The 20,026-nt window shown below is 32.7% G+C and overlaps 1 protein-coding gene and 1 long non-coding RNA gene across 2 annotated transcripts; both read left to right on the forward strand.

The window, feature by feature from the left end:
- Nucleotides 1–2,000: 2,000 nt before the first annotated feature.
- LOC132066655 (cis-abienol synthase, chloroplastic-like) lies at nt 2,001–12,272 on the forward strand (the record flags this gene model as incomplete). The annotated part of the gene is made up of 9 exons (XM_059459913.1): nt 2,001–2,031; nt 2,845–2,971; nt 4,006–4,103; nt 4,780–4,991; nt 5,392–5,501; nt 5,660–5,758; nt 5,839–6,112; nt 10,669–10,935; nt 11,861–12,272. Coding segments are annotated over 9 exons (1,554 nt in total), but the record flags the coding sequence as incomplete, so codon positions are not given.
- A 4,077-nt stretch (nt 12,273–16,349) lies between these two features.
- On the forward strand, nt 16,350–17,412 carry LOC132030800 (uncharacterized). The gene is made up of 2 exons (XR_009408110.1): nt 16,350–16,452; nt 16,538–17,412. It is a non-coding gene; the product is annotated as an uncharacterized LOC132030800 (long non-coding RNA).
- The last annotated feature ends 2,614 nt before the right edge of the window (nt 17,413–20,026 follow it).

Genomic DNA, 20,026 nt, shown 5'->3' on the forward strand with positions numbered 1-20,026 from the left:
ATCAGTGAATTTTTGGTCTTTTAGATTCTTATCCCTGTAAAGTTATCCCCGTGAATTCCATATTGCATCCGGTACATATATACCTAACTAGTTACAACAGCGTGCTGTCAAGATATAAAAATAATATATAACTTTTATCAAGTAAGTATAATTTGTGTCATATTTGTCCTAAATAATTAATTTAATGCAATTGTGAGTTAATCACATCTTATTGATAAGTTTTCATAATTATTAAAGCTTATTCATCATAAAATTCGATAAATTTTAAAGAATTATTTTTGTGAAGAAGCAAGTTTGGTAGGAAAATTAGCAAATATCAAAGGGACACAACTAATAGATATTCTATAAACACGATAAAGTATGATAACTACAACTTGGCAAAGATCATAAATTGAAAAATATTTTCATATTTTTATGATTTCGTGAGAATGCAATTTTTATTTATAGATAGAAATAGAACTCTTTTGATATTTATTAATTTTTCACTCAATTATTTCGTGGCTTTATGCTAGTTAAATATGGGTTTTAACCTTATATTTAGACAAAATTCAAGAGATAGGCGAAATTTATTAAATGAACCTCAAGAATCAATTTAATTCTCCATATATACTTTATGCTTAAAGGATTCATTCCTAATTAATCCGGTTTTGACCGATAGTGCTATCTTAATCTTCAACACATTAAAAAAGATATTTACTTTTTGTATTTTTAAGCACATGTGATTTCACCAAAGAAACAAAATTTTGAAGGTTTAAAATAAAAAGAAAAAAATATGGAGAGGAACATATGACGTGAGATATGTTTAAATGTAAAATAATACCTAAAAATGCTTTAGTTGAAAGAGAAAATTTGGTTCAAAGTTAACTAAATTTTACCAGTCTAAAAACAAATAATGTAAAAAATACTTCTTCTGATTTATATTATATGGTGTTTTTAGCTTGAGCATATCCTTTAAAAAATCACTCATCCCTTAAATGTAAGAAGACTTCTCACTAAATTATCCTTAATTAAATATGATTTATTGGTTATGTAAAAATTTATTGTAAATTTGACCAAAAAATTACATGCTTGATTATATACAAAAATTATTTATTTTAAACAAGATATAAAAATTAAAACCATATAATATGCATTGTGTGGGTTACACAACACACGGGCCAACTTATAAGAGCCCATGTGAAAGTGAATGAGAGCGGATAAAGACCATAGGACAAAGACCACAGGGTAAACATGTGAGGACTATAAAATCCTAAGTGGTCGTTTGGTAGGTAGTTAAAATTATAATTTTGGTGTAATTTATCCCATATCTTGATTATTTTATCCCATCTACAGATGGGATAAAATAATCCCGAGATAAGTGATATCTGAATATAATACCATGTGATGCATTTTTATATATTTAAATGGATATAAATTTATCCCCGAATAAATTTATTCACCTTCTATCAAATACTGCGATTTTGTATAGATATAAACCTATATTATGCACCAAACGACCCCTAAAGATTGTTCCTTATATTAAGTAGTAATAAATTTTGGTGTAATATTGTACCTATTGTTTATACCGAAAACAAAATGCCAATCAAATGCACCACAAATTGATATTGAATATAATACCAAAAATTGATGTGTGGTATATATTTAAATGGAGAAGAATAGAGGTGTGGTTTTATTATTCATTGAGCTTTATGTTGTGCGGCATGGCCCCTCGAAGATTTCTCGGTATAAGGAAACACTAGAAATGGTGTGAGTATGACAAATCACCATTTATGTACTGAAAGTCAAACTTTATTTTTGGATAGCGCTACACCTTTACCTTTATTTTGCATAACGAAATATTGTAATGTTTTAAAATATACCCGTTTAATTACTTTATAGTGTCGATATCTTGGAAAAATGTCACTGTAATAATGGCAAAGCACAGGCGATCTCTAAATGTATAAAGTGCAAAAGTCTACTAATTACAGTAATGTGACTCAATATATTTCTTATATATTCTAAATTCAATCTTGAAACTGCACAAAAATTGGGGTATGCACCATGATCATCTCAATATCATTGTGATTAACTATGAGTCTAAGAAATTTCCATTTTTATTTTCTTCTTTGAATTAAAGGATAAAAGTTAAGTTTAAATACTTAGAGTTTCACTAGGTTAGCTGATTGTAAATAGGTGATAACCTTTAACTGGTGAAAAGTATATTTTATGTGCTGAAAATAATTTTACAAATAAATAGTTATGTGTTTGGATAAAAATGTTGAAACTGATAAGCATATTTGGGTTGTGTGGTAATGAAGTGTTGATAAGTTGTTCTTTTGCTAAAATAACTAAATCAACTTTAAATTTTTACAAAAAATATTTAAAAGTATTCTTGTAAAGAAAAAGAGAAACGATAGATATAAATTGAAGAAGAAATTCAGGATTTTGTTTTGGAAAGATATTTTGAGAACCAAAAAAACATTAAGGATTCAATCATAAAAATTTGATCAAACCAAAAGTGATTAATAGCTGAAAAACCATAAGTTTGGGATGACCAACTTATGACTTGTAATTGATTTGGCTTATAAGCACTTTGAATATTTACCAAAATGTGTTGATAAGCCATAAAACACTTATAAACTAATTTAACCAGCTTACGGGCGTAATCAAGCACAATGATATGATTCTGTTATCAATTAGTAGATTGAAACAAGATTCTTGTAGTAAGTTAAAAAATTTAATCAAATTAAAAGATGGAATGTTTAAATAAGAAACTCATGATATATGTCAATGGTATAATATAATCCTCCATAGACCGATTGTTTGATTATTTTGCTAACATATTTCGTTTTTTTGTTCTCGTAGTTCCCACTTTCTATCCAACGAAGATACATTCATTGCTTTGCTTGGTTGATACCCTTCAAAGTCTGGGAGTACTAGTAGATCGGCATTTTAAAATAGAAATAAGAAAAGTTCTAGATGAAATATACAGGTACATGTAATTGGGGTAAATCTTAGTAGCTTAGTTGGTTGGCTACCATAGCTTTCACCTTGTTGGTGAGAGTTCGATTCCCCACCTTACAATTCACTCCCTCATTTCCTCTTCCTTATCCCCAATGTTAATAAAAAAAGAAAAAAAAACAAAGGTACATGTAATTGATCACAATGATATATATGTTAAGCCTGTAATTGATCACAAAAAAGTGAGCCCCTACATCTTAAGCACGACAATGATATATATGTTAAGCCTGTAAATTGGGCCCGGTCGAGCCAACCCGACCCCCAAAAAGTGAGCCCCTATTGATTTCGCATCGGGCCGGGCTTACTTTTTGGAGAGGCGGGTTGTGGTAAAAAATGGTGTTCGACCCAGTACCCTATCGGTGATGAAATTTTAACTGTGTTTGGCGGGCTGGGCCAGACTATTTTCTTTAATTCATTTTTGCTAAATTACTAAATTTTACATTGACATAAAATATGGGAAGCCATTTTAATACTGAAATCTATTTTTTGTCATAAAAATTTATTGATCAAAAGATTAAATCTTGTACCAATTTGGAGAAAAATATAAGTTGAATGGGATAAAAGCAGTTTTCCTCAAAATTGGCTCGGCTAAACAAGCACAAAGTTATGATCCTTTAAAGTTTCAACCACTTACAATTAGTTTTATTCTTGTTATTAACTTACTGTTTTTGTCTATTTGACTTATGATTTACAATTTTAATTAGATTTGATTACATTAACATTGTAAGGATATTCTTTTTACAAAAAAAAAATGATAATAACTGGGCTGGGTTGGGCGGGCCAAGACTCGAGCCAGGTCTACCAGCTCAGGGCCCCATCCGACCCAGCTCCCTCCCCCGTCCCTCTCCAACCCCCTTCCCTATCTGGCTCCTCTGGACCATTTCGATCCGGGTTTTAATCCTGCTCGGCCAAACACGGGCTGACCCAGCCCATTTGCCAGGTTAATATATGCACAATTCTTTTCTTTTTAAGCATCTCGTAATAATATTGGTCAACTATTCATAGGCTTTGGCAAAAAAAGACCGAAGAAATCTTTTCAAACGTTTCCCATTGTGCCATGGCGTTTCGACTTTTACGGATGAGTAACTACGATGTCTCCTCAGGTTTGTTATTCTGTACCTTTCATTTATATTTCTTAGCTTAACTCGACAAAATTTAATATATGTAAAGAGTATGACCTATATTCCCTTTTGTTGATCAAGTTTGTATCTTATAGTACTCCTCTTAAAAGAGAATCAATTAAGTGTTAATTTTATTAAGTTACCCTTATTAATTATGATTCGTAAATGTAAATCTGACTACTAGTACTTTGATAAATTTATAAAAGAGTTACTTAAGGGTAAGGGTAGAATTAAAAAAAAACATAAACCTATACTCTCTTTAAGTCGATCTCTATTTACTAATGGTAGGTATCTACTACACTGTGTAAGTCGATCTCTATTTACTAATTAATGGTAGGTATCTATCTTTACCATTGGACAAGTCAAAGGAATGGATAAGTATTTTCTTATCCCTATGGTCTTAAATAAAGATGATCGGCATAACATACCAAATCTACTATTTGAATTTTATGATTTTAAATATGTCATGTCATTCCCATAAGGGATTGTCAATAAGAACGTGATGGAACTGTCGAAATTGAAAAACTTACTAAACATAGCACGACAACCTTCAATTTGAAACAATTTTTTTTTTTTTTTTTTAAAAAAAAAAAAAGAAGGTAAGACGCATAAATTATTCTCCATGTTTAATCAATTAATTTCATACTTCTTTTTGCAGAAGAACTAGTAGAATTTGTCGATGAAGGACATTTCTTTTCAATAAGTGGGAAAATTACGAGTCATGTTGATATTCTTGAGCTCCACAAAGCTTCACAGTTGGCTATTCATGAGAAAGATCACATTTTGGATACAATTAGCAATTGGACCGGAACTTTTATGGAGCAAAAACTCTTAAACAATGACTTCATCGATAGGATGTCAAAGAAGGAGGTATTACTTGTAAAATACCTATTCAAAATATATCAAGCGATTTTATTATTTATTTTTGGGTTTTGGCTAGTAGGCAGGAAACATTATTTTAAGAGCATTTTTATATAATTTTAACAAACACTATGGCATGGAGTGGGGTGTTGGGTAGGGGAGGTGACAATCAGCGCACAATTCCACTCATTGGACTTGCTTAATTTTCTCTACTCGCGAGAAGTTATTTTTTCAAATTTTTATGGAACTATTTTCCTAGAGAAAATATTTTTCAAAACATCTTGACCAATCAAACAAGAAAAAAAAATGGTCGTGCATACCAAACACACCCTTATAATGAACCTTTTCTCTCCTTACAAGCTTTAATTTTTTGAAATCTATTACTATTTACTAATGTAAGAAATATTAGGTGGAACTTGCTTTGAGGAAGTTCTACGCCACATATGATCGAGTGGAAAATCGACGATACATCGAGGCATATGAGGTGAACAATTTTAAAATTTTAAAAGGTGCTTACAGGTAATTATTCTAGCACAATGTATGAAGTATAAAGTTGTATTTATTTTTATTTTTTCTTATTTGTTAATGCATTTAATAACAAATGCATTCTTATGGCTAACCCACTAGGTAATATAAAAGCCGATCTTCTAAAGTTCTTAATTTTTCTCTATTATTAGGTCACCCAACATTAACAACAGAGATTTCCTTGGGTTCTCAGTGCACAATTTTAACTTGTGCCAAGCCGAACATCAACAAGAACTTCAACAACTCAAGAGGTATCTTCATTTGTTAGCTTCATTAGACCTAGCATAAATTGTACATTAATAACATTCTTTTCTTAATAATATGAATGCAGGTGGTTCGATGATAGAAAACTGGAGCAAGTGGGATTGTCACAACATTATTTATATACTACTTATTTCCTGATTGCTGCATTACTCTTCGAACCTAAATTCTCTGACGCTCGTCTTGCATGTGCAAAGAGTAGCATGCTTGCAACTTTAGTGGATGATTTTTTCGATGGTTACGTTTGCGAAGATGAATTGCTCAACATCTTTGAATTAGTAGAAAGGTATTGTTTTCTGTTTTTCCTATTTTATCATATTTCGACAAACCCATTGTTAGATCCCGTATTTTTATACGTCGAGTTATTCGCGAAAGAATCAACGTGAGATATCCTAAACTAGAACTAATCTTATAAATTTTACTTAGTATAAAAATGTTATTGGAGATTAGGAATTACTTAATTGTGGTTTTTTGGTGACAATAATGAGCCAACAAGAGCATCAACATCCAAGGTAAAAAGGATGACTCAAAGTCATCTAAAATAAGGCTAATGGAAGACATACAAATGGGCAATTAAATGTAAATTCATCCACTACACTTACATTATATTACAACCAAATTGAAAGAAATTGTGGAATTCAGCCAAGTTAAGGCATCCATGGGCTTTTGTATATTGAGCATTTATTTTATGAAGACACACATGTTAGGAAATACTTGCACACTTAAATATTGACATTCATCCTTGTATGATTGCAATGGACAAAGGTTAGTGTATGATTCATTCACTACACATGCAATTGTCTCATAAACAATTAAATGGAAAGAAGAAGAAAGGGAACAAAGGGAAGTTCCTTAAAGTTAGAGAAAAGAATTGAAATTTTGTGTAAAGTTAATTGAGTGCTCAATGTCATGAGTGGAGCATGTGTTGTGTCCAACTTGTAGGCATCATAATTTAACCAAATAATGACTAAGGAATCAGCCATTACATTCATTTTCAACTTCACAACAAAGAAAGAAAACCTAGAGGGAGAGAGGGGAGAGCTCACGGCCAAAGGGCTGATTTTGAGCTCTTTGTGTGTTGATCAAAAAAATTATTTTTCCAAGGTGTTTCAACCCTTTAGAAGGTCCCTAAAACGTGAAGATAGTCTTTGGAGCAACAAGAACCATTTCCATCTCAAGTCACCAATTCTAGCCAAGTAGAGAAGTCAAGTGGTCAAGGTAAGATCTAACTTTCTTTCATGTAAAGTGGTGATGTAGAGGTGTGAATATAAGTTGTATGCATGAAATAAGGTGTGTTGATGTTGGAACATGATAGTAGTTATGGGGTTATATGTGTTGATGTTGAAGTATGGTTGTAACTTGTGAACATGAATCGCATTTGCATAAAATCATGAAAGTTGGTGTTGGAATGTTGGTTGGCCGTAGGACTGTTTTGGTGGAATTAATGGACTGATTTTCTTTAATAAATATGGTTGTTACTATCATAGATCTCATGGTAAAAAGAATGAAAAGAATTGGAAGGTTAAAGGTGAAGTTATGATAGTATGAAAATGGTTGAATCTATGATTTTATGTGAGTGATGTTGAAGCATGGTGTAGCCGTGTGTGGACTGTTTTGTGAAGAAGTTAGTGAACTGTTTTTACTTGATATTTTGATTGTTATTATCATGAATTTTATGATGGAAATGAAGGTGTTTAATGGTTGGAGTTGAAACTAAAGTCGCTTTTGAGAATTGTTTTAAGGATTATAAAAATGACGATATAGCCGTATGAATTGATGTTGTACTTGTCGTGTGGATAGCTGGTCATAACTTACTGAAATTATATGAAAAGACATGAAATGATGTATAAAAATCGCATGTGGTTGGCTTAGTATGTTCGTAAACGTTTGCAGAATTCCGAACATCGTTATGTTGTCGGTTAAAAAGTTTTGGACATGTTGTGGTAGTGGACTGTTTTGGACTTGTGTTTTCATTAAGTTGGAAAGAATAATTATAAGTTAAGAGTATACATCATATTGTATGTTGGATGGGCAATCCACGTGCAAACGTTAAGGCTACAAACTAATAAAAGTAACTTGAGAATGTCGAAAACCGTATGTGAATCGTTATTGCATGTTATGAATGTAGGTCTTTCCCAGTTGGTATTGAACACATAATTATTGATGTTGTATTGGGCTAGTATGTGGTTGGTTTAGATACAAGAAAAATCTAGAAAGGAGTCGTTAGAATACAACTCCCCGTAGCTTAACATTTAACACATATCTTTTTTTAGACCGGAAGCACTTGAAGGAAAAAGCTTTGGCGTGAAAGTTCGTGACACACGTTCGGCATTGAGGTAGGTTACGGTTTACTTTATGTCTAGACTCCGGTTAGCGAAACGTATGTAAATAGTAGTGATTGACGGGGAAAGCATGATAGGCCTTCGGGCATGGTGTGGAGGTAAATTCCATCTAGGTTGGTATTACCGAGTTTAATATGGAACTATCGCCATTATTGAGATCTTTGTGTGGGCTTGTCGCCATTATTGTAATATGTGGGCTCGTATGCTTATTACGATATTGTTATGTGAAAAAATCATTGTATTGTGATTTCATATTTGATATAATTCTCTCTCTCTTGTTCTCTTTGGTCATATGGAAGTGGAAGGTTATTCTTGAGAGATTGAATATTGAATTGCAATTCCTAGTATGAATCTATGGAACCTATGATTGCGGTGATTATTGAGGTTGATTCCATGCGAGGTAAATCCCGTATTCTATGTGCTATGTGATGTAATTATCACCTAGTTGTATCTTTATCACATACTAGCTCATAGCCTCGCCTTATTGAAGGTAATATTGATGATTTGCACTGGGCAATAATATGACTTGTACTTGTTTATTGATATTGGTGATATAATTGACGGGATATCATGTGACATGCTTTTTGGATTACTCTTATGTTAGTTATAATGGTGAGTAGTATGAGACCACCATTTTGATTGGGTAAGACTTCAAAATTAAAGACCAGATTGTGAGTGTTTGTTGCCCGAGGCTTGCGAGTGTCCCGAGGGCAATCCCGGGATCGTGAGAGTTGCCTTAAGGTTATATTCGGAGCGAGTACATGGACTCATTGGGCTAACCATAGCATGTGTGTAACGAGAGGTGACCTCAAACATTTGCATAGCACGACATTGCATTGCATATGGTGCAATTTTTTGACCTTCTACGATTTTCTTGATTTGTGAATTGGCTTTTCATTTTATTTTAAAATATGGAATCGCTTCTAACATTTACAGGTGGGACGGTAATGTGTGGCTCAACTTACTTATACCTTGTGCTTGTTATATGTTACGAGCCTAGTTGTGCCATTCACGAGAGGGGTTGTATCCGATTCTTCTTAGAAGCTCACTTTTGGGAATTTCTTATAATAAAAGTATTTATTCTTATTATTTCAGGGTTCGGAGATTTTCGTCAAAGACGTTTGGGTGAGCTAATACAGTTCTCTCCTTAAATTCTCAAGTCGTATCCAAAAATTCAAATTGTAAACTTCTTAGAAGCTCTTGTATGAGTCTAAAAAATTTCTTATAATAAGTATTTATTCCGCACTAGTTACAAAACCACATGATTTGGGTCGTGACACCCATTCTATATCCATGTACTAAATCTCTTTTTTTTTCCGTAATAATATCGCGGACTAGTTATTTTTCCATTCTTATAAATTTGGGCTTGGAGCATTTGCACAAAATTGACTTTCTTAGAGGAGCTTGCAGGTCTTTAAGTTTTGCCCTTCAAAATGGTGGTCTTTGGGTTTGCCCTTCGCAAAAGCAAAAAAAAAAATAAAATTGCAAGGCTTGTTCGGACGAAATGGGCGGGGTACAAAGGTACTTTAAATTTTCCTTTGGCGGGAAGCAAAAACTTAAAGACCACCCCGAATGAAGGGCAATCCACGCAAAAAAACATGCATCTTTCCCAAAAATTTGTTTGAGAGAGAAAAATTCATCCTTATAAATTCTTTTTGGTATTTGGGGTGGTCTTTAAAAAATAAATTTTACCCCTTTCGAACCCCGACTCGATTAAAAAAAAAAAATCGCAAGGCGGGCAAAAATTACATGTGGGTGTGTTTGGTATGACGAAAGCCTTCAGGATAATTTAAAGACCACCATTTTGATAAAATGATTTGTGGAATTTAGCTCATTGGGCTAACGAGGTTTAGCAGGCCTCAACAGGTCAATGGTGCAATTTTTTCCTTGGATTTAGCTTCTAACATTTACGTGTTTTCTTAAAAAAGATTTTCTTCTCAACAAAAAATAGAGGAGCTTGCAGCAAAAGCAAATATTAAGCAAAAAAAGATTAACATGGAAAAAAATATGGCTGTTAGAGGGTGTGTTTGGCCATAATGCCTTTCATAACATGATTTATGGCTCATTTGGCCAACAGGTCAAGCTTTTGGGGAAGTTAAAAGTGTTTTCTTAAAAATAAAAAATAAAAAAAAATAAAAAATTAACAAGTTGAGATGTTTGGCCAAGCTTTTACGTAAAAAGATAAGCTTGTGAGCAAGAGCAGAAGCCGTTTTTCATAAGATGAAAAAGTGAATTTTTTCCATATGTACTTTTGGAACCTTGATCAAGCACAAATTGCTGGACTAATATTTGCAAAAGTGATTTTCATATTGATTAACCAAACACAACCTGTTACCCTCCAAAAGTATTTTTTTGGAAAATACTTTTGAGAAAAAACACTTTTCAAAATAAGCAAATTTTGGAAGTTTGACCAAACAAATTTTTATTTTGTGGAAAATATTTTTTGGTATGTATTTGGTCGGAAAGTGGAAAATGTTTTCCTCACAACAAATACACCCTTATACTTTCATTAGCCCATGATACAATTTTTTCCCCTATTTTTCAATATAATTGACTAGAACCATATGTCTTTGGTACAGTGGCTTGATTTGTTAAAGAATATGCTGATAGAATTAGACTGGTGGAGAAGTCAGACAACACCAAGCATTGAAGAGTACTTGTCTGTGGCCAGTGTAACTATTAGTGTTAGATGCGTTGTTCTCACAACACAATATTTTGTTGGACCAAAATTATCAAAGGATGTGCTACAGAGTTGTGAAATGAGTGCATTGTGCAATTGTACCATGATGGTGGGACGACTCCTTAATGATCTACAATCCTACAAGGTAATGTGCCATTCTAAAACTACTTATTCTTTTCTTTTGCCACCAAAACATTAGTCATGTGATGGTAGATAATAGGGATGTCAAATGGGTGAATCGAGCTGGATTTAGGTGGGTCAAAATAGATTGTGTTTATAAATGGACGGGTCATTTATTTGAATTGAAATGGGCTATGAAATGGTCATAACTCAATCCAATTATTACTAAGTTTTTTATTTCTTTCTTTGTTTTGTTATAATTTGTTTACCTAGCTAATAAAAAGAAAATCTTTATTATGGTATGATACATCTCAAAAAAAATCTTTTTAAAAAATATTTTGATAAGGTATCTAATGAGCTAGTTTGTACTACGTACATATCAGCCTAAATTTTAAATGGACTGAATTGGACGGGTTAAATGGGCTTAGCTAATAAATGGGAGGGTCAAAACTTAAACGGATTAGAACGATCATATTTTCATGGGTTAATTTTACCACTCCTAATAGATAATCATTGTCCTGTAATCGAGATCTCTCGGAGGGTATGGCTTAGCATCAATGAAGTATAGGTGAAAATCTTGGATATTAGGATTCAAATTTTGATAGAAATAAAATATTAGATGATTAATTTTTTTTTCCATCTGCCTAAGTGACGCGCAAAGTACTGGTACATTTACTGGTGGGAGGTAGGTTGAGTCAGAATTTTCACTAATAAAAATTAAAATATAATGAAGAAAACACGCGAAGAAGCCAAGAATAAAGGTATAACGCTTGAAAATTGGAATAGGATTAAGCCTTAGGTTTAAGCATGTAGATGAGTGTCTGTTATTGGCCCCTATCCTTCGAAATGTATCTTATTAGATAGTTAGTAGGAATAGTTTCCTAAAGATACAATATTATTTGATTAATTTACCATACTAATACTTGATCCTCTCTAACGTTCTCATGCAGAGAGAAGAAACAGAGAGGTCACCAAAAAATATAGTGTCGATATTAATAACACGGAGTGAAGGAACAATCTCAGAAGAAGAAGCTATAAAACAAATAGAGGAAATGTTGGAAAGCAAGAGAAGAGAGTTGCTAGGGATGGTTCTAACTCAACAAAAAGGAAGCCAATTGCCACAAGTGTGCAAGGATGTCTTTTGGAAAACAAGCAAATTGTCTTATTTCACATATTCAGATCGTGGTGAGTTTCGCTCTACGGGGGAAATACTGAAGAATCATATAAAGGATGTACTTTACAAACCACTCAGTCTGTCACGTCGTGACCTTCATCCGATATCTTAACTTGACCGAGTGAACCTTCTAAACTATTGTTTATGCTTTAATTCTACTATGTTATGCATATCAAACTCTTTAAAAATATATCTTTCTGTATTGTCTCATCCGATATCTGTCACGACTCTTGATTGTTTTACTTTCTTAAATTTCGTGTCCATTCAAACTAAAACACATAAATTAAAAAGAAAGAGAGTATGATTTTAGAGAATTGAAAAGCTAAGAACTAGCAAAAATGATCTTGATGAAAAGGAAAGAAATGCATTTAATTATATCAACTGAAAAAGTAACTTCGTTGAGTGGATTATCACACCCTATACTTTTTTATTCTGCCATATATTCATTTACTTAAAGAATAGGGTGCGATAATTTACTTTTTCAATTGATATAATTACGAATGTATTTCTTGCCTTTTCATCAGTATCATTTTTGTTAGTTCTTAGCTTTTCGATTCTCTAAAATCTTACTCTCTCCTTTTGAATTTATGTGTCTTAGTTTGAACGGACACGAAATTTAAGAAAGTAAACAAGAATTTTGAATTTTATGATCTTAAACTAAAAATATATGCAATGTACTAAAATCCTCTTTGAATCTTGAGATTTAAAATATGCCCGTGAATAATGCTGGATTTAACGAGTTACTCTAAATATAAAATGTGACGTTCTTTTTAAATAGACTAAAAGGAAAGTAAAACACATAAGTTGAAACGAATGAAGTATATACATAAGTTATAGATAACGGAATCTTGAAAGAGGCACCTACTTCCATTGCTACTCATATGAGATTCACACTAGATTTGATCAATTATCTATTTATCTTGATCGTTCTTGACAACCCATAATCGTCTTAATTAAGGAAAAGATGTGGGTGAAAGACCAACTTAATTATTAAATTCTTTTAAGCGTGTTTCCATGTATACCATGCAAAAGAAGGAATTGTTACGACCTTACTTAAGGGTGTTAAATGAGCAGGTTGGATTGAATTTGAATGGGTCAAAATGGGTTTGAGTAGATCAATGACCCGTCCAAAAATTACTTGGGTTGTACAGAGTTGGACTAAAATGGATAATAACCCAACCCTCCCAATTCTAACTAAGTTTTACTCTTTTTTTTTTATTTTTTTTTATAATTTAGTTAAGTACCTAATAAATATATTTCTCTTTATTATTGATATACTATATAATATATCAAACAAAAAAATAATTTAAAAATATTTTGACAAAATTTCTCATGAATTAATTTGGGCTACATATCAATCAATTTTTAAATGGACTGAATTGGGCGGGTCAAAATAAGTTGAGTTAAAATTGGGCGAGCTATTGACCCGCCCAAACCAATGCCGGTTGGATGGGTCATACTTTTATCGCTAATTTTACCACCTCTAACTTTACTATTAAATTCTAAACTAAGGACTAGCAGTGTCCAATCTATTCTTGAAGATCGACATCATATATAGATTGATATGCTTCTCTAATTTTTGAAGCTAGATGTCTTATTTTTTTCTAAAGTAGAAAGAGCATCACTTTCATATAATTTGAAGCAACAATGGCTTTAAATAATTGCAGTTTTTTAAAGCAACAACCATTCATTTTTGGGATACATGAATTTGTCCTGTAGTTTTTGAAGGCATTACTAAAATTACCCAAACATGAGTGATTGATATGACTAAACCAACGAGTTATTTCACTATCAATTGCTTTCTTTATCTTTGTTTTACCTTCCCAATTGGGACAGAGAATCTAATTTGAAGAAGCTTCTGGGAAGAAGCTAAAAAAATAGAAGAGTTTATAAACGAGGAAATGAAAGAAATGGTCCCTCAAGATTGGGGTAAATATAAAATACGTCTTAAATATTATCTTTGGGTAATTTTACTAAATTTGTCAATGATCGGCACTTTTGCCATCCATCAAATTTTGATAAACTATGATTGTTAAAATTTAATGATAATTATTTTTTATTTATTTCTTGTATTTGTCGTTGTTTTTGGAGATACACTTTCTACTAGAATTTCTATGTTTGGTGTTTAATGCAGGTTTAAGTGTTGCCGTCTATGAGATTTGACGGTGATTTTTTTTTTTTTATATTCTAGTTAAATCTCTCTTTTTTTTTTCTTTTTTTTTTTTTTAATTTTCCGTTAAATCTAACCGTTAAAGGTTGTTAAATATTCAACAAAAGAATTACTCACTTTTGAAAATAAATAAATTAAAGAACCAAAGCTGCTCAAGGAATTATTTAACTCTATCCCAAACATAAGTAAACATTTCTTTTTTCGTTTACTTGTTTGTAGAGTATCATACACCCACCCTTTTCTTTTGGACTAAATAAAACGTCACATAAGTTTTTGTTTGTTGGATACTGAGATAAGGGTCAAAAACTCAAGTATTATTATTTTTTATTTTTTTTGGTTTCCTACCTGAATTATCAGGTGTGAGAGTTTTCTACCTAAACTTTCACCAACTAGTTAACAAAACACACCTCAACTATTAGTTGTTCACTTTTCCTACCTGATAGTTGAGGTAGGAAAAGTGAACTTGATTGATAGTTGAGGCGTGTTTTGCTAAATAGTTGGTGATAGTTTAGGTAGGAACTCTCACACATAATAGTTCAGGTAGGATACTCAAAAACAAAAGTAATACTTGAGGTGCGTTTTCAACTCTTAACTCTTGGATATTATACAAGTTCCTGATAGAGTGATTTTTAAAGTGATATAAATAAAAATAAGTACTTTTATTGTTACAGGAAAAAAAGACATATTTTAAATAATTTTCAATATTTTTATGACTTGCTGAGTAATTCACTCGATGAGTGGATAATGTGTTTACACCGATTTTCATCACTTAATCAGGATATTAATATATATAAACCCTCATACCTTTTTAAATTACTTAATCACATATAGTAAGTTGATATGTTTTAGTGTAATAAATATTCATCTAGATGTAAACCATGAAAAATAGTGTAATTATTGGTGTGAATCCTCTCCTCCAACAAAAAGAAAAGAAAATTAAGTTATACCATGAAAAAATAGTGTAATTTCGCTATCATAATTGTAGTTATTCTCTAGTTAATATACCAATCCCACAAAAGGAATACTCGAGTTTTATTAAGATTTATTTACAGAATACTCCCTGCATCTCATTTTTTGTGTAACACTTGTTTCTTCATTTGCTTTGTTTATTTTGCTACTTTGCTGTCATTATTTTACTTTTAATCCTGTTTTGATTTCTTTTGAGCCAAAAGTATATTGAAAACAACATTTCTTTCCCCACAAAAGTAGAGATAATACCTCTATACATACAACCCTCCATAAACCCCATTTTGTGAGGTTTTATATTTAAAAATAATATATAATTATCTCATTTTTAAAATTACATGCGTTAGTAGTTTATTTTAAATCACACATCTCAACTTTAAAAAAAAAAAAAAAAATTCATCGTTGTATAAACATCGTCACAGAAAGCGAAGAAGTGGGATATGATAGAAAATAGGGGGAAAAAACACAAATATGCCATCAAACTATCTGAAATAGCTCATTCATACAACTCGTTAATAGTTTTGCCTATTTATGCCATTGTTGTGACTGAAATGGCTCATTCATGTCATGAATATGGCATAAATAAACTCAACTATTAACAAGTGGCATAAATAAGTCATTTCGAATAGTTTGATGGCATATTTGAACGTTTCCCTAGAAAATACTCCTGCATTCCATAATAAGTGTCACCTTAGCAAAAAAATTTATCCCATAATAAGTGTCATCCTAGGAAACCAAGATATAAATTGATTAGTTTTTCCAACTCTAGCCTTAGACAAAAACTACAAGTTAAAGTAACTTCTAAATAATGATTGGAAAAGTCATATAATAATTTGGTATTTTTAGATACCCAATATCAAAAGAAGGTGACACTTATTATGGGATCGACGGAGTATCATTTTTTTTGCTGAATTTAGGATATCTATACACGTGGTCGCAGATCACGCGTCACGTGTGACAACATTACATTACCGCCGTTAGTCAGACCAAATTTTCACACTATATTTCAACATTAATATGTCAAATCATCTAACTTTCGCCACGTGTCTTCATCCCATACGTTCATTTCATCTATAAATAGTAAGATCTTTCTCCTTCTTACCCATACTCTGCCTTTGCACAGTTACTCTCTCTCTAGCATTTCCATTTTTTGCAGCCGCCTCTAATTCGCTTGGTGCAGGTCGGGACTCACTTGACGCCGCCACTTGTTCCGGATTGTCATTTCGGTCCCTGTACTCCACAGTATTTCATTTAGACCCTAAACTGTTCAAAACAGGTATTTTAAACCCATCCAACACTATGTGTTGTTTTGAACAGGTTCAGGGGTCTAGATAAAATGACAATCCGGAACAAGTAAAAAGGTTTCCCAAGCCATTGAATTGGTGTTGACTGCAGTGAAAATTGGGTCCCGCCTTGCATCAACTGAATTGGAGACCGCTGTGAATTGAGTATTTTGGATTGATTTCAGTTAAATCAGCTTCGTTCTGGGTCGATCTAATATCGGCTATTTGCTTTGACTCAGGTTTAATCTGTTCAGTTTGATTTGGATTTGTTACTTATTTATATGTGTGTGTGTGTTTTGTAATTTGTACTTCAGATTAGATTTGCGTGGAGGATTGCGTTCATACCTGCACTAACGCACTGGATCCCATCAGAACTCCGAAGTTGAGTGCTAATTTGTACTGCTGTAATTGTATTCTTTTGTTGTTATTACTGTCCTTTTGCAGGATGCTTTGTCATGCTTTCTTTATTATTTGCTATGATTTTCTTTTTTATTTGCAATGCTTTCCGAACTGCTTTTATAGGCTTTCTTTGAGCGGAGGGTCTATCGGAAAGAACCTCTCTATCCAGAGGCAAAACCAAACCAGGATTTTAACGCAGAGGGGGCACCAATAACCAATGCCTTAATAAAGATATGTCAATTATTATTGTGAAAGTTTGGCGTGTTTGAAAACCTTATAATTATGGTAAGTTATTAGGAAAGTAGTAGGAATAAACTTCAAAATTGGAAGAAGGAAAATGGGTTTAGAATGGGAAAAATTTTTGCTAATTTTTCATCTCTGCGTTGGAGCAGAAAAATTGAATCTTTTGTGTGGTGTGTGTGCACGCACGTGTGTGTCGTTGGGGGGGGGGGGGTTATAAAGAAGATTTATCCGTAGAGAATCTACAATACAAAACAGATTCAACAAAAACTAGAAACAAAAGTGCTGCAAGCGAGACTCAAACCCAGGTGTCATACAAAGGCCTTAGGGGCACAACAACCAATTGCACCAAAGCAGTGAATATCTCTTCGGGGCCCTTTAAGTTATATATACGTTCTTTAACGTATATACACCATATATGTATAGGGTTTTCCCGAGGTTAGCGGGGTACGTGACCCCGCTCCTAATCGGGTGGGTTCGCCCTTCTCTCTACCTACCAAGGTAGGGGTAAGGTCTGCACACTCTACGCTCCCCAGACTCCACTTGTGGGACTACACTGGGTTGTTGTTGTTGTATTGGATTTGCGTGGATCTGACTTTGTAGATTGGTGAGCGTGTAATTCGACTACTAGATCTTCTTTATATATACTTCACAGGATCTAAGAGGTTTTGGTTAGTTGAGTAAGGAATGCTGGAAGTGAGATTTGTCAATTTTGATGCCATTTGATGAATTACAGATGTTCGATTTAGATGGCAGTTAGAGATAAATTTATTCTATCCTTTCATTTTATATGACTGAAGTTCTGAAAAGGATGAGATCTTTATTATATTTGGAAATCTTTAATCATAAGACTTTGAAAAGTATTTATTTCTCATGTATAGTGATTTACTGATTTTACATGAAGAAGCATGTAAGATAATTCTTTCTTATTGAATTATCAATGGCCAACTTCCAATCTGTTACCAATGTTCTGTTACATATATCTGATGGATTGAGCAGAAAATCTGGAAAAGTTTGATCTTTGATTTCTGTTGAACACTTTTATATATCTCATATCTGGGAACTCTTTGATTGTAACATGCTCCAAAAGTCTTTCTTTCGATCATGGTTACATGAAATGAAACAGGGAAGAATCATCTTTGGTGATTTGACATGAAGAAGCATGTAAGATATTCTTTCTTATTGGATTATCAATGGCCACTCTCCATGATTTTACCAAAGATTTCTGCGATATAATGCATGCCGTTACATATATGATATATCTGATTGATTGAGTGGCAAAACTATAATGGGTCGTTGGTTGTTGGTTAGAGTTATGAAGCATTTAGTTATTCATGTATTAGTTATTTCATCTTCTACCCTTTATAAATAATACATAGATTCCTTTATAACTTATACATGTATTAGTTATGCAGGATTGTAAACTAGTAACTAAACACTGTGGTGTGCTGAATTTATACATATAAATTAAAATGCTACCAAACATGGTACTAATTATGCTTGTCTTAATACATGAATAATTCAGTTCCTAACCAGCAACCAAACAACCCCTAAAGTTTTGATCTTTGATTTCTGGTGAACACTTCTATATATCTGAAACTCTTTGATCATAACATGCTGCAAAGTCTTTCTTAAATTCCTGGTCAGTCACGGTTATATGAAATGAAAAGGTAAGAATCATATTTGGTGAAGAATCACATTTGGTGATTTGAGATCGATTGAGAAGCATGCAAGATAATTCTTTCTTATTGAATTATCAATGACCGCCCTCCAAGAATTTACTGTTGCCTTCTGTGATTTAATGACGCGCTGTTACGCATATATGATGGATTGAGTGGACAATATATAAAGATTTGATCTTTGATTTCTGGTGATACTGTTAGCTCAAATTTAGGCAAAATTAAATGTATCTGTGATGGAATGTGAACTAAGACAAAACTGATTCAGAAGGTTCTGCATTCCTAACACTCCTTTCTCTTGTGATTGCAGCAATTCGTATGAAGCTAATGTCTAAACGATGTTTTGGCAACTGTTACACTTAGGTCATTTCTCAGGATGTATAGACATTTCAAGATTTAATATTCTAATTGGTCATAGAGTTTTACCTTTCCTTGAGCCGAGGGTCTTCGGAAATAGCCTCCCTACCTTTACAAGTAGGTATAAGGTCTGCGTACAATCTACCCTCCCCAGACCCCCTTGTGAAACTACACTAGGTATGTTGTTGGTCGTAGAGTTTTACTGATGAGACAAGCTATAATGTGAAACCAGAATGGAACTTTGAAAAAAGATGACAGTTTGTACTTGAACTAGGTAGAGAGTCATGGTCATAAAGAAAATGAAAGATAGATCTTATCAAAAATGAAAAATATGATTGATTTTTATAGTTTCAACTTTCAATACTCTGTCTCTGTTGTGGGATTTGAGCTACACTCGGTCTTATGCTATGGACATTCTCTAGTTTTAGTAGGTGTTTGGCCATGAAAACAAAATATTTTTCACTTTATTTGGAATTTTGGAGTTGGAGTTGGAGTTGGAGATGGAGTTGTGTTTGATTACAGTTTTTGCAAAACATATTTTGGTTGTTTGAATATATTGAAAGTGAAAAAAGTGAAAACAAGGTTTTAGTTGTTTTTCAAATTCCAAATACGAAGTTGTATTTGAAATTTTCATGGCCAAACGCTGATTTCCAAATGAAGTGAAATAATTTTTCGGAAAAAAGTGAAAAATTCTCATGGCCAAACGGGCCTTAGTTTCTACAGTTACTCCATTTGGAACTATGCATGGAAGTGTAGAAAATAAGAGCATGTTTGGCCTAACCGTTAAAAATTGCTTATTTTGATAAGTGCTTTTGGTGAGAAGCAGTTTGTGCTTAGTTAATTCATTT

The sequence above is a fragment of the Lycium ferocissimum genome, chromosome 1, assembly GCF_029784015.1.
Source record: "Lycium ferocissimum isolate CSIRO_LF1 chromosome 1, AGI_CSIRO_Lferr_CH_V1, whole genome shotgun sequence".
Lineage (NCBI taxonomy): Eukaryota > Viridiplantae > Streptophyta > Magnoliopsida > Solanales > Solanaceae > Lycium > Lycium ferocissimum.